General features: G+C 36.1%; 2 protein-coding genes and 1 long non-coding RNA gene across 6 annotated transcripts in view; 2 read left to right on the top strand and 1 right to left on the bottom strand.

Annotated features, from left to right (window-relative positions):
* LOC137748211 (kinase C substrate, heavy chain-like protein) overlaps window positions 1–671 on the bottom strand; it is a 34,152-nt gene extending 33,481 nt beyond the window's left edge. The window contains exons 1-3 of one of the 2 annotated variants that reach the window (XM_088683185.1): window positions 499–619; window positions 289–402; window positions 2–143 (exon numbers count right to left, since the gene is read on the bottom strand). In XM_088683185.1, coding sequence (XP_088539311.1) covers window positions 2–143; window positions 289–363 — 217 coding nt within the window. In that variant the 5' untranslated portion in view covers window positions 364–402; window positions 499–619. Of the gene's footprint in view, window position 1; window positions 144–288; window positions 403–498 lie in introns of both variants that reach the window. The other variant, XM_068488324.2, reaches the window with a different exon arrangement.
* A 528-nt stretch (window positions 672–1,199) lies between these two features.
* On the top strand, window positions 1,200–7,183 carry LOC137747260 (acyl-CoA-binding domain-containing protein 4). 3 transcript variants are annotated; one of them, XM_088683177.1, is made up of 15 exons: window positions 1,281–1,509; window positions 2,155–2,208; window positions 2,635–2,760; window positions 3,010–3,087; window positions 3,166–3,279; window positions 3,438–3,504; window positions 3,624–3,685; window positions 3,924–4,063; window positions 4,150–4,276; window positions 5,215–5,329; window positions 5,428–5,516; window positions 5,833–5,916; window positions 6,029–6,346; window positions 6,426–6,485; window positions 6,600–7,183. In XM_088683177.1, exons 3-15 carry the CDS (start codon window positions 2,644–2,646, stop codon window positions 6,774–6,776), a joined length of 1,548 nt encoding a protein of 515 aa, XP_088539303.1. In that variant the 5' UTR covers window positions 1,281–1,509; window positions 2,155–2,208; window positions 2,635–2,643; the 3' UTR covers window positions 6,777–7,183. The 3 variants fall into 3 exon arrangements, with proteins under 3 accessions (XP_068343436.2, XP_068343437.2, XP_088539303.1); XM_068487335.2 differs by lacking the exon at window positions 2,155–2,208 and having other exon boundaries at window positions 1,200–1,509; XM_068487336.2 differs by lacking the exon at window positions 2,155–2,208 and having other exon boundaries at window positions 1,210–1,509; window positions 2,639–2,760.
* Window positions 7,184–9,091: 1,908 nt separating this feature from the next.
* LOC148698408 (uncharacterized) lies at window positions 9,092–10,239 on the top strand. The gene is made up of 4 exons (XR_015955130.1): window positions 9,092–9,232; window positions 9,363–9,454; window positions 9,542–9,621; window positions 9,711–10,239. It is a non-coding gene; the product is annotated as an uncharacterized LOC148698408 (long non-coding RNA).
* Window positions 10,240–12,519: the final 2,280 nt, after the last annotated feature.

Raw genomic sequence — 12,519 nt, 5'->3', positions numbered from 1 at the left:
CCAGAAAAATTAGTCTTTCCTTTAAACCCTAAAAGTTCCTCAGTGACTGCAAGTTTCCGGCATTTCCGATCAAATATTCCGGTCAGTAGAGTTACAAAAGTTAGTCCCTGCAAATTGCAATCTCCTTGATGTGCCTGTGTTTTCTATTTGGGCGTTCACCAATAAATGAATGACCCAATTCAAAATTAGGGACAGGAAGATAAATGGAAAATTTTTACGAGGCGAATGTAGAAACAAAAATTCAAAGAGGGGGTTATTAATAATTGAGAGTTTAGAGCGAGTGAGTACCAGGCTCATCGGTTCCGTCAAGGCAGTCACAGAAATCATCATTGAGACGGTCTCTAGTGAAGGATTTGGAGCCATCCCTGCAGTTGATCACCTCTGAACCATAGTATTTTTCATCTGCATCCACACAAGAGAAGAAATTATTTCAATTTCATATATATATATATATATATATAGAGAGAGAGAGAGAGAGAGAGAGAGAGAGAGAGAGACCGAGTGGGTGAACTCCAAGAAGAGGTGGTATGGGGAGAGAGTGAGGAGAGGTGAAGGAGGAGGTGAGTAGGAAACACACGGAGACAAGACGGATGAAACTCGTCTCCATGTCTTTCTGCCAGAAAACCTTTCTTTGTTTTTTGTTTCTTCAAAGGGATATTTTTCTTAATTTGGCAAAAAGAACTAAAGAAGGTATTGACCAAAAAAATAGGTTTATTGACCCAAAAAATAGGTTAAATTTTATAAATAAAATGATATAAAAGTTAATGATTAAATTATTATTTAAGTATTAATTAATGTAGTATTTTTTTATTCATAAACACTATTTAATTTAAGAGATGTATTCAGTTGAGATTTTAAGCGATTTTAAATTTTGTAATGAATTTAAGAGTATTCAATTAAGAGTTTAAATGATTATCTATTAATTTTAAAGTGCATTCAAGGAGGGTTTTGAGATAATTTATTAAAATTCTTATACATCCGGATGTCTTCAATTAGAATTAAAAAAAAAATTGTAATATTGTATTCAATTAGAAATTAATTTTAAAAATTTGAAAAAAAGTTAAAAAATTCGAGAGAATTGAAAATTTCATCTTGCATTTTAATCATCTACAAATCTCATAACTTTCTGTAAATTTTTTTAGAAAATTAAATTAAAATTTTTACATAAAATAAAATGTCTATAAATTAATGAAAACTCCATAAACATTCGTAAATAAATTTATAAGTTTATTAAAATCTCTAAAATTCCAATACAACCCCAGAGTCTAAACGTCGCCTTTAATCTTCTACTCATTCAGTCGGTCTGTACGGAGACACTCACAGACAGAGCAAGCCAGACCGCCTGGGGATACAGAAACAGATCTTAACGGTGGCACTCTTCTATTCCCTCCCAATTATTGAATCTCCACCGTCCGATCTCCTCAACATTGTGCTTCAGATTCAACTCTCCGGCCGCCCATCTCCTCCCTGATCTCCTCTGGACAGTAGTATTTCCCTCGCAATTTCAAGGTGCATAATCCTCTCTTCCCTCGTTTTTCGTATCAGAATATGACCTCATTTCATTAATTTGGTTCACGGCTTATCCCCTTGATTGAATTGTCCGTTTGTAAACTTATTTATGAAGGTGGACACACATTTTTGTTTCGTTGCTGAGATTTTTGAGAGAGAAAATTAGAAATTCAATCTTGATTTGACGTGAATTATGATGGGTTGGTTTCGGAATACAGAAATGTGAACTGGGCAGTTGCAATTTTGTCAAAGGATTAGTCTTGGTCCTTTTCTTTTGATTGGGGTAAAAAAAAAATTGTGTCATGCTTAATGGTAACTGAATTCAATCAATTTCAATTTCAGTGTTTGATAAATTCTTCGTATGAACCAAATTTGCTCGCTGTTTCTGTTAGTGTCTTTGAAAACTGATACTCGTGAGGCTAATTGTGCAATTGAACTAAATTGAGAGAAACAAGACAGAAAGGAAGAAGATTGGTTGCAGCTGAACAGTTTTAGGATACAAGTGTTAGCTCAGATCATTAATCTGTTTCTTGGTGTTTCAAATTTTTTCGTATTCTTTTTTTTTTCCCTTTGGAGTCTTCATAATGTATATGGTAAATTTTTTTTTGTATGAGAAATGGAATGGGAACTAATATTAGTAAACAGTACAATTGGACGTTACTGAGGACAAGGCGGGTACTGAAGTGAATCGGAAGGCTGGTAAGAGTATAAAGTTTCACTCTCGTTACAAAAAACTGCCTCTACAAACTGTAACAGGTCTTTCTTGCTCATGTTCAAACCACTGTAGTTGCTTTTCCGTCATTCTTTTCATATGCAGTACTCTAGGTTCCACAGGATTTTTTTTGTTTTTCAATCTAGTAATAGTAATTTTTATGTTGCACTTTTCAAATTTCTGTGCTGTCAGTAACTAGCTACATCATAGGGGATTCCTTCTGGTAGGCTACAATATCAAGTGGGTCTTTATCATAGTATTTCTGAAATGATACTTAGTGGTTATGTTTTTTTGTTTATGCTCTCAAACAGGAACTGTGTTTATTATGAAAAGTTGGTGGAAGTAATGTCCGTTTATTTTGCTAGTTCTTTCGTTTGGTGATTTAATAAATAAATCAATTGGTTCACCTACAGACAGCTTCTATGGGAATTGAAGGGATTGTGAAAGATGTTGATACCAGCAATTGGCAAACAGATTTGGCCTATGACCAGTGGATAGCACTCCCTGTTTCTGGTCCACGACCACCAGCTCGGTATAAGGTACGCATATATTTTAAATTTAGATAAGCTCTATCTTAAAACCATAGAGAAATATTTTGTTTAAGTTCACATTTTTTTCTTCTTTTGTAATTCCTAAAGTCATTTTTTTAAAGTCAGTGCAAAATCAAACTTGTTTTGTTTATATTTATCAAATACTTTCATTATTTATCAACAATATTTTCATTTATTTTTCAAGAAAAGGAAATTGATCAACCAATACTTACCATGCTATTTCTCTTTTCACTGTAGCATGCTGCTGTAGTAGCGGATGAAAAATTATACATTATTGGTGGGAGTTGTAATGGTCGGAACCTATCTGATGTCCAGGTATTGTACATGCTCATGTACTTTTTGACTTTGAGGTTCATCTTTTTTGTGTAATGTAGTACTGGACTCTTCTTGCAGGTCTTTGACTTTAGAAATTTGTTGTGGTCTAACATTAAACTGAAACCCAATTCGGATAAATTTGAAGACAGCGGCTTACAGGAAGTTCTTCCAGGAATTTCTGCTCACAATATGGTAAATGTTCATGAGAACAGTACTATTTTGTGTTTGTGTGTGCATATTATTTGTTTGTATATGTCCTATTCGCATTTTGTCTGGCCGTCATCCCCTTCGTTTATGATTTCACGTGGTTTTCATTATCCAGTTGAACACTTGTGTTTATGTCTTGGCAGGTTAGGTGGGGAAATAAACTTCTTCTTCTCGGTGGAAATTCAAGGAAATCGTCTGATAGAATAATAGGTTTGTTACTAAAACAGCCATCTTGTTAGTTCATGGATAATATTTTATCTCTTGTGAGACATTTGAAAGTGCACTTTAATTGGCGTTTAAAACCTTTTGCAATGTTAATGGACTTGTAGTTTGGTTCATCGATTTGGAGACGCATGTCTGTGGCATCATCGAGACCTCAGGAAATGTTCCAGTATGATGGCTGAATCCTTATTTTTCCTTGTGCTTTGTGCTTTCAACTGTTTTATTAACCTGTTTGGTATGCATTCATCCATGTAATTTCTGGATGGCAAACTGATATTAGCCAAACCGCACAGTGCAATGGGTTTCCATATATGATATCCCTTCTCTAATTTTGTTGCTCTAATATATTTGATCCATTGTTCTGTGGTAATTTAACCTGTTTGGTATGCTTGCAAATTATTTTTCAGGTAGCTCGTGGGGGCCAGTCCACCACACTGGTTGGTTCTAGACTGATAATGTTTGGTGGAGAAGACAGGAGCAGAAGATTGTTGAATGATGTTAATGTTCTTGATTTAGAGACAATGACTTGGGATGTGATGGAAGCAACGTAAATATCCATACACTTTTATTTCGAAACAACTTCTGTGACGTGTTTTTTTATGAATTCTGCATTCCTTTCTTATGTTGTGATAGGCAGACACCTCCACCTCCCAGATTCGATCACGCAGCTGCAGTACATGCAGAACGCTACCTTCTAATTTTTGGTGGTTGTTCTCATGCTACTTTCTTCAATGATCTTCATGTACTTGACCTGCAAGCAGTAAGTGATTTACTGATTACATCAGGACTTGTTTACAAATTGTGCAGTCTGTTCAAATACACATACACATGCATTATTTAAATGTTTAATTTATTAGTTTTCAGTTCACCAGATGATTTCTGAGCTAGAAGCGTACTGAAGTGATTAATGAAAACTAACGCAGAATATAGCTAGTTGGTAATTAATATGTTGGTTTCCAATGATGGCAACAACTTTTATCAACACTTATGAGTTTCTGAGACCATTTTGCAACTTATATTTATGAAATTAAAAGATCTCTCTTTCACCTTTTTCGATTTTTACCGAAAGTGCTATAATTAGTAAGAGCTCCTTTTTATGCATTAATGAGCATCTCATGTTTTTGCTTCCATCCTGCTGTAAACCTAGAGGCCTCAGTTGAGTGATCTAGGAACATCTTCTTTTGTTTTGTTTTACTTTTGTTTTTGGCTTTTTTATTGTGTGCATCTGTATACTCTCTTTCAACCTTGAGATCAGAAGATTCATACTTCATTTGAACAAGTAGAGGACCGCATGTATCAAATAGACTTTAGGATATGTGGGCTTTTGCGCAATAAGAGAAATTGGCTATGATGCAAAGCGAAGTATTTACTTTCCGAGTCTGTCCATTTGCCTTCTACCATATGCCACACATCGTGGAATGTTTATGAGTTTTTGGTGAACTTAAACATTTCTGGTTTCAGGAGCATAATTTTTGAAGGTTTTTCGTCATACCTTGAAAGATGATTATGTCATCCTATACTAACAAATAACCTGTTCTAAGTATAGGCTGAATGAAAAATTAATTTTAATTGTAACCGAAAACTGAATCATTATTAGTAGTCTGATTTTCCATGCTTTTTAAGCTGCAGAGTTTTCCAGTTAATTGTTGTATTTTCTCTTCTTATATTTCTTGCCCACAATTTGCCATTACATTTCAGAGGGAGTGGTCCCAACCACAAATTCAGGGTGATCTAGTGACTCCTAGGGCTGGTCATGCTGGTATAACCATTGATGAAAACTGGTATATAGTTGGCGGTGGAGATAACAAAAATGGTATATATGCACACCTTAATATGTACTATTGTGGCTTTTACCTGCTGGATAAATGTACTTTTCTAGCTTTCTGTGATACTTTCTGTAAAATTTTACAGGCTGCCCCGAAACTCTGGTGTTAAATATGTCTAAGCTAGTGTGGTCAGTCTCAACCAGTGTGAAGCAAAGGGATGCACTCGCTAGTGAGGTCTGTTCCTTTCTTTGATTATATATGTTTTTCTGAGAAGTTTCAGTCCGAAAGAAATTTTGATGACTGCATCCACTGACATATAGTTCCACTAAAATACTAAAAGAAAATGGCAGTTTTCATAGTAATATACTGGACCGAAAATATACTTGTGATGTATTGTCATTACTCTAATATGACTTGTTATCCAGCTTTGTTACATAAAAGGTTTGTTGCTCCCGGTGTAACTGAATATCGTTTAGGATCATGCCCTTTACAAGTACACATTTCTAGTTTATTGGTTTGTAATTGAGCAATGAATATGATTTGGAAACAGGGACTCAGTGTCTGCTCAGTGACTATAGATGGAAAGAAGCATTTGGTTGCCTTTGGTGGCTATAATGGGAAGTATAGCAATGAGGTATGTTACTTAATACCAGGTTTCGTATCCTATTATTCAGAAGCCTATGTTGCATCGCATGAGGTGTGTTGTGCATCCCCTTCTATTGTTCATTGCCTTTCTTTTCTTACAGGTTTTCGTAATGATGCCCAAACTGAGGGACTTATCACAACCCAAGATATTCCAGTCACCAGCAGCGGCTGCAGCAGCAGCTTCTGTTACTGCTGCATATGCCTTATCTAAAATAGAAAATTTGGATTTCAAAACAGCAGAGCTGAACTCCAAGGGACCTGGAAACCATCATTATGAACAAGATTTCACGGTTGAGATAGAGGCCCTGACAGAGGAGAAAAGTGTGCTGGAGTTGTCGCTGGCGGAAGTCAAGACAGAAAATTCCAGGATTGGGCAGAATATTGAAGAAGTCAACAATACTCATGCTGAGTTGTCCAAGGTATGCTCCTTAGAGACACTGGTTACTAAGGTGATTATTGTGTTTTAGAGTTTCTCATCCCTTCAACCTTCCCTTTCAGGAACTTCTTTCAGTCCAAGGGCAACTAGTAGCTGAGAGATCAAGATGCTTTAAATTGGAGGTTTCTCCTTTCATAACTTGTTTAATTTATTTGGGTTGGGTCATTTGACGTGCCTTCTACGAATGGAATGTGTTCCATGTAGCAGCTGATTCTTTTCTTATATTGTTTTCCTAGGCTCAAATCGGTGAACTGCAAAAGAAATTAGAATCGGTGCAGTCCATTGAGGATGAGGTGCAGGCACTTCGGGGTCAAAAATCTGCATTCGAACGGGATGAGCTTGCCTCATCTGTTCAAAGACAAGGTTCTGGTGGGGTTTGGCGGTGGATTGCTGGGGGTGGTGGCGACTCATAAAAGTCGCAAGGTCAGTGCATGAATTCTTGACAAAAAGAGAAAATGATAGAAGTCAGAGCCGGAATATTTAAATGGAAAGCTCACATACCTGGTTATCTGTCCCAGCTCCCTCCAGAAGCTGAGGCAGATCCCAGCAGTGGCCTACCGGAAGCGCTGGCCTACAGAAAGTGTTCTTACTAAGATAGCCAGTAAAAGGGATGAAAATTACAGTCTGAGTTATAGGATTTATATAAACGTTGTTTGTTTGGGATTCATGAACAGTCATTTGATCATTTTTTTTGCGTCGTCCGGTTTATGTTCATGTCTAAATTGATAGAGTAGTTGGATTTGTATGTATGATACAGTTCAAATTCTTTATGTTCTCGTGGTCTCAGAAAAAAGTGATTGATATTTAATTTTCATGGCCATTGGAGAATGAACTTCATTTCATTAACAGGGGTCAAATACAAATTTGGTACATGACAGAAACCCTAGCTTGAGGAGGGTTCTGCTAAATACAAGTATCAACGAGCACAAATACACCGTACCGTGATTTAGACACTATGAATGGCATTGGCACTTACAAAATAAAATGATATATATTATAAAATGTTAGAACATATTGAAAACATGGAAAACAAGTATATAATAAGTGTTTATATAAGTATTCAACAAGTTTTTAACATTTTATTGAAAAAAATATAGAATGCAATATGAAAGTTATCGATTTTTTGTATAATTTAGTGGAGTCTGTAACGGGATGACTTTATGGCACTTGTTGCCTTGTCTCTCTTTATTTCCCTTATTTTCTCGGTGTTCTTACTTTCTTTGTTGGGCTCTCTATTTACTCCTTTGGCTTCGTCCATGGTTATGAATTATCCAGTTTTTCAAGAAAAGAAAGAAAGAACACAGGTTTAGGACAGTGGCCAACTATGTAGAGATTAATTGGAACGGTGGCTAGCAGCCTATACAGAACATAACGGAAATTTTAAGAACAGTGCATGTACCCCAGCCAGCCTCAATGATGCAGATCAGATCTACTTTCACACCATCAAAGTCAAGGAAGCCAGCAAACACTACAAGAACAAAAGATCGATTCCATAGTAGATCTGCTCAAAAAGGCAAGGAAAGCAAAGGACTGGGGGAGGCAGCTCTCCGCATTGACTTAACGTGGGGAGAGGTTTTAAGATTACATCTATAAGAATTAAATCTAAAATCTCTCATATACAAGTAAGTGTGAATACTACTAGACCGCATTACTAAATGACACTCTATAACATCTTCTAATTGCCAGTTCTTAGTTGTTTTTTCATAAATAATGGGTTAAAGTTGATTTTACCACCACCATCCCACGTACAAGAGAGTGTGCAGTTCATTAGTTCAAATCCCTCTACCCAACCCGCCCTACCTCGTTACATTTTAAAATGGGTAAGGTCCGGTTACTCTAATTTTGGGCAAGGGCCCTAGCTAGTAGGGTGACGCAGACATCTTCTCTAGCAGGTAGTGTTGCTACCACCTTCCCACTAGATTTAGGCAATAATGGTGTATCTCCGGTCCCTCTTTTCGGTCCAATGGTGTCTTTGGCTCTTACGTCATCGACTTCTTTGGTGACGCATCCTCTACTAAGCATCTGGCAAACTCATCGAAGGCCTCGGAGTTCTGAGGAACTGGGCAGTCTACTGAGGCTTCCTTTGTCCATGGAGAGGGGTTCCAAATAGGTAATGCATTTTTCTCATAATCTTTTCAAATTAACAATTTGGAATTCAGATTATAATTGTTTTAAATTTCCCATTGGCCTAAAGTTTTGAATTTTTGGGTGGATGTGTTGCTTTTATTGTTTTATTCTCTGCAGGTTTGTTATAGTTTTAGGGGAAGCTTTGCCGAATTTTCAATAGAAAATAGAATATGTCTCATGCTTACTTTGTTTATTTTGCAGTTCAAACAAACACTAGGGGCCCATGCAAACTTTTGAAGACGGCAAAGATCACTTGCACCATGACCGAGAAGATCACTATTATGTGGGATCCTCAACATCGTGCGGCTGCAACAATGGAGTAGCACAATGCATTGGCCACTGACATTGGCTCGGTTATGAGGAATCATTGCCCGCTCCTGTGGGAGTCTTGGAGAGTTGGCTCGGCTGAAGTCAAAATAAAATATTGGTAAGTATTGTCAACCTCAAATACTAAAGTTTTATTAAAGTATACAAATATTATAAATTTTAATTACTTTTTACTTTTTTGAGTTTTGTAGCATCACTATGATCTCACGAACCTCAATGCCAATAAAAAAACAGTACATCAATGAGATTTGCACCGGTAGGTTCACTCAATGGAAAAGCAACCTCCACAAGCATTATGAGAAATATGACGGTCTAGAGGTCACTCTAACAGTTGGGTGCCCTAAGGAGTTGGTGGACTAGCGAGATGAACAGGAGTGGCTCTGCGGCCATTTTCAGGAATAGAAATACCTCATAAGTATAATATATATTTCAATAATATTTAATCAAATTTTTTATATTTTTATATTTTAAATAATATTTTAATTTTTTCATTAATTTGTTATAAATATCCAAACTAATACACTTTTTTATTCAACAAAAAAGAGTGAGGCCAAACTCGATAAATCGGTCGAAGAAGAAACTTCGTCACCACTCCGGCTCGCAACGCTTCTCTTATAGGTTAAAGGAGTGACGTAAGGTAACCATATATTTATTTTAAGTTTTGATTCTTTTTACTCTCTATTACACAATTGGTAATCTATGTGTTAATATTTTTTTTATTCAGGGGGGTCGAAGTTTCCTGAGATTGGCATGTTTAATGAGGTATACGTTCGGCCCAGGAATGAGTTGGCGAAGCAGCTTCATGTAAGTTATTTTAATTTTTATATATTCAATTAGTATTAATATTAATTACATGTATATTAAAATTAATTTTCTTGTTTTCATTTTTCTAGGCCACCATGGTGGATGAGAGCCAGACCATTCTAAAGGACACCTTGGAGGATGTGAGTTTTCAGATCACGATGGATACACTTGATCAGACCCTCAGTCGTAGGTAGGGGAATGTTCACCGGGGGCTTGGGAAAGCCCGCCTTCGAGTCCCGTCTGCCTCCTCCTCCAGGCAGAGAACAGAAGAGGTCGAATCCTTGACATCTTAAGTGGTGGACCTAAAGGAGCAGATTGCCACCCAACAATCTCTGCTTGCGGCCCAAAGCAGTGTGATGAACCAAATTTGTCTCGCCCTTCAGTTCTCTAGCATTTGGTTCCCCGACGTAAAGCTTACTCCAACAATGGCCTCCCAGACCCCCGTCGTAACAGCTAGGACCTCCTAGCCCTCCAACGCAGGAGCAACACCACCAGCAAGCAATTGTGACGTGGACGACTATATATTGTAGTTTTTTTTATTATTTTCGAATTTTAAAATTTTTCCTTCCGTTGTGTGTTCACTTTGAATAATGTTTTAATTCAAGATTCTTCTTTACATTTTCTGTTTTTAATTTCATTAAATTAATTTAGATTACATAAAATAATATTATCAATGTTTAAAAGGAAATAATAAATAATAAATAAATAAAAATTTGATTAAAAAATATTTTAAAAATTATTGCATGACAAAGGACCTTTTGCGCAAATATTACTACGTTGGACACCAAGTTCGTCGCGCAGAAGATTTCGCGCAACGAGCGCCAATTTTGTCAGGTAGCATGTTTCGCACAACGAGCACCAATTTTGTCACACAGTCATCATTTTGCGCGAAAGACTTTCCTGCATCACCCAATGTCTGATGTCACGAGCTTTATGCGACATCGTCTTCGCCGCCCAAAATTTTCGGCTAACAGCTGTGGCTTCGTCGCCCAATTTGTTATTCTTAGTAGTGACAAGGGTTATTATTTAACTTTTTAACCTATTGTTTTTGTAGTTGATTTTTCGTATAAAATTTAATTGTTTTGAATTTTGAATGGTTAATTAACGGAATATATTTAAGCCTTAATTAGAGAATAGGTTGACAATTTAAATGGCAAAGTTTGTAAGTATGGTTGCTACGTATTTTATAATAGGTTTTTATAATATGATGTGACGTTGAATATTAAATTAGGGATTCGACATGTTTGCTTACTTGGAATAGGAGAAATCAGAAATCAAATTTTAGGAAAAAAGAGAATGAGAATGTGATCAGCTAGTCTCAAAGTTTACATGATTCCTGATTTTTCAAGAAACCGCTCTTTTTTTTGTCACAGTTTTAACCCTAAAAACTGTTTTGGCTGGGAATAACACTGCATGCATTGACATTAATATGTTAGATCCACTACTACTTTTCCTTTCCTAATTACTTTGCTTTTGATGTAATTATAGAGAATGGGAAAATCTATGCTAATAATACAAGCTGGTCTTAGTTCTTACCCATGCATATGAGTATACCCCATCCACGTTCTACAAAAGAAGAAACGAAATCAATCAACTATGACTTTCAAAAGTGAACAAAGTGAGAGAAAAATCAAATGATTAAAGAGTATGAACTAAGACCAGTAGGAAAGATATCAATGCAAAACAGTACATGAAAAAGGAAAGGAAATAATCTACAACGAACCTCTCCTAAAGCAACCGGATTTTGTTTCCTCCTTCTCGTCATTGATATTGGGATGCAAACGAGTAAGTATACATGGTCCCGCTTAAACAAGGAGTTAGGAGTCCTTCTTACTAGTATAAATACCTCCTTCATGAACGATACAAGGCACGCAATACTTTGAGCTCTAAGTCGAATTCTTGGTTCGCCTTTAAGGATTTCATTGTTAGTTTGTCGATTACAATCGCAATTCAAAGGAGTGGAAAATTTTGCACTAACAATGTCTTCGGAATCGAATTACAACATTCCAGGGGAAGTTCCTGACATTGTATCTTTGTATACATTTGACAATGGACCTAAGAGAAGAGGCAATGAAAAAGCAAAGAAAAGTAAAACAGAAAATAACAAGGAAGCCACCTCCTCGTCAGCCACCAAACAGAAAAGCAACTGTAATAAACGACAATCCACTACCAAGGATTGAACGTCTGAATCTTTGGGAAAAGCGACATTACAAGCATTGAGTTTAATTTTAGGTACAATAAAATTGTAGGAACGATTTCATATCTTGATGCATTGACATGTTGAAGTATTATAAACTTCGACATATTTTTTGTTTTATTTCTTTTTATTTGCAGATTCTCTTTGATGAGTTTTTGATCTAGTGGAAGTTTAGTTTGAATTTTTAGTATATTTGTTTTAATTTAATAAAAATAGTTTACAATTCTTGAATAATAAGTTTATATTTATGTTCGAACAAAGGACCGATCTCTCTCTCTCTCTCTCTCTCTCTCTCTCTCTCTCTCTCTCTCTCACTCTTTCTCGAGAAGAAACAATAGTTGATTTTGTTCATAATATGTTGAGTTTTGGTTTCAAATAATGTATAGTACTTCTCATTATTTCCTTTACGAGGGTAAAAAGGCAACTCTTATACAGAGCCGAAAAGAAGACTTCAAGAGGAAAGCTAACAGCTATACCTCACTACCAAATCAGTCCTAACAAGTGGACAAGACAAATATTAATAACAAGTAAATTGGTTCCTAGAAATAAGGAAGAAAGATTGACAAAAGACCTAAGTGAGTGACAAGGTATGGAAGACAAGAGTATGGTTGAGAAAATCACTTTAAGCCATGACTTAGAGTGATGTTTACAACCATACTTGTGACATATACAAGCAACTAGTAATCGGTTTGTTTCAATAC

The sequence above is a fragment of the Pyrus communis genome, chromosome 2, assembly GCF_041283825.1.
Source record: "Pyrus communis isolate YQ-2024b chromosome 2, ASM4128382v1, whole genome shotgun sequence".
In the NCBI taxonomy this organism is placed as follows: Eukaryota; Viridiplantae; Streptophyta; class Magnoliopsida; order Rosales; family Rosaceae; genus Pyrus; species Pyrus communis.
This window is presented reverse-complemented; position numbering and strand designations above follow the sequence as displayed.

Coding starts and splice junctions, on each gene's coding strand:
- LOC137747260 (XM_068487335.2), top strand. CDS start 2,644: ATGGGAATTGAAGGGATTGTGAAAGATGTTGATACCAGCAATTGGCAA. Junction 5,517..5,832: donor GGGATGCACTCGCTAGTGAG/GTCTGTTCCTTT, acceptor ATTTGGAAACAG/GGACTCAGTGTCTGCTCAGT. Junction 5,917..6,028: donor ATGGGAAGTATAGCAATGAG/GTATGTTACTTA, acceptor CTTTTCTTACAG/GTTTTCGTAATGATGCCCAA.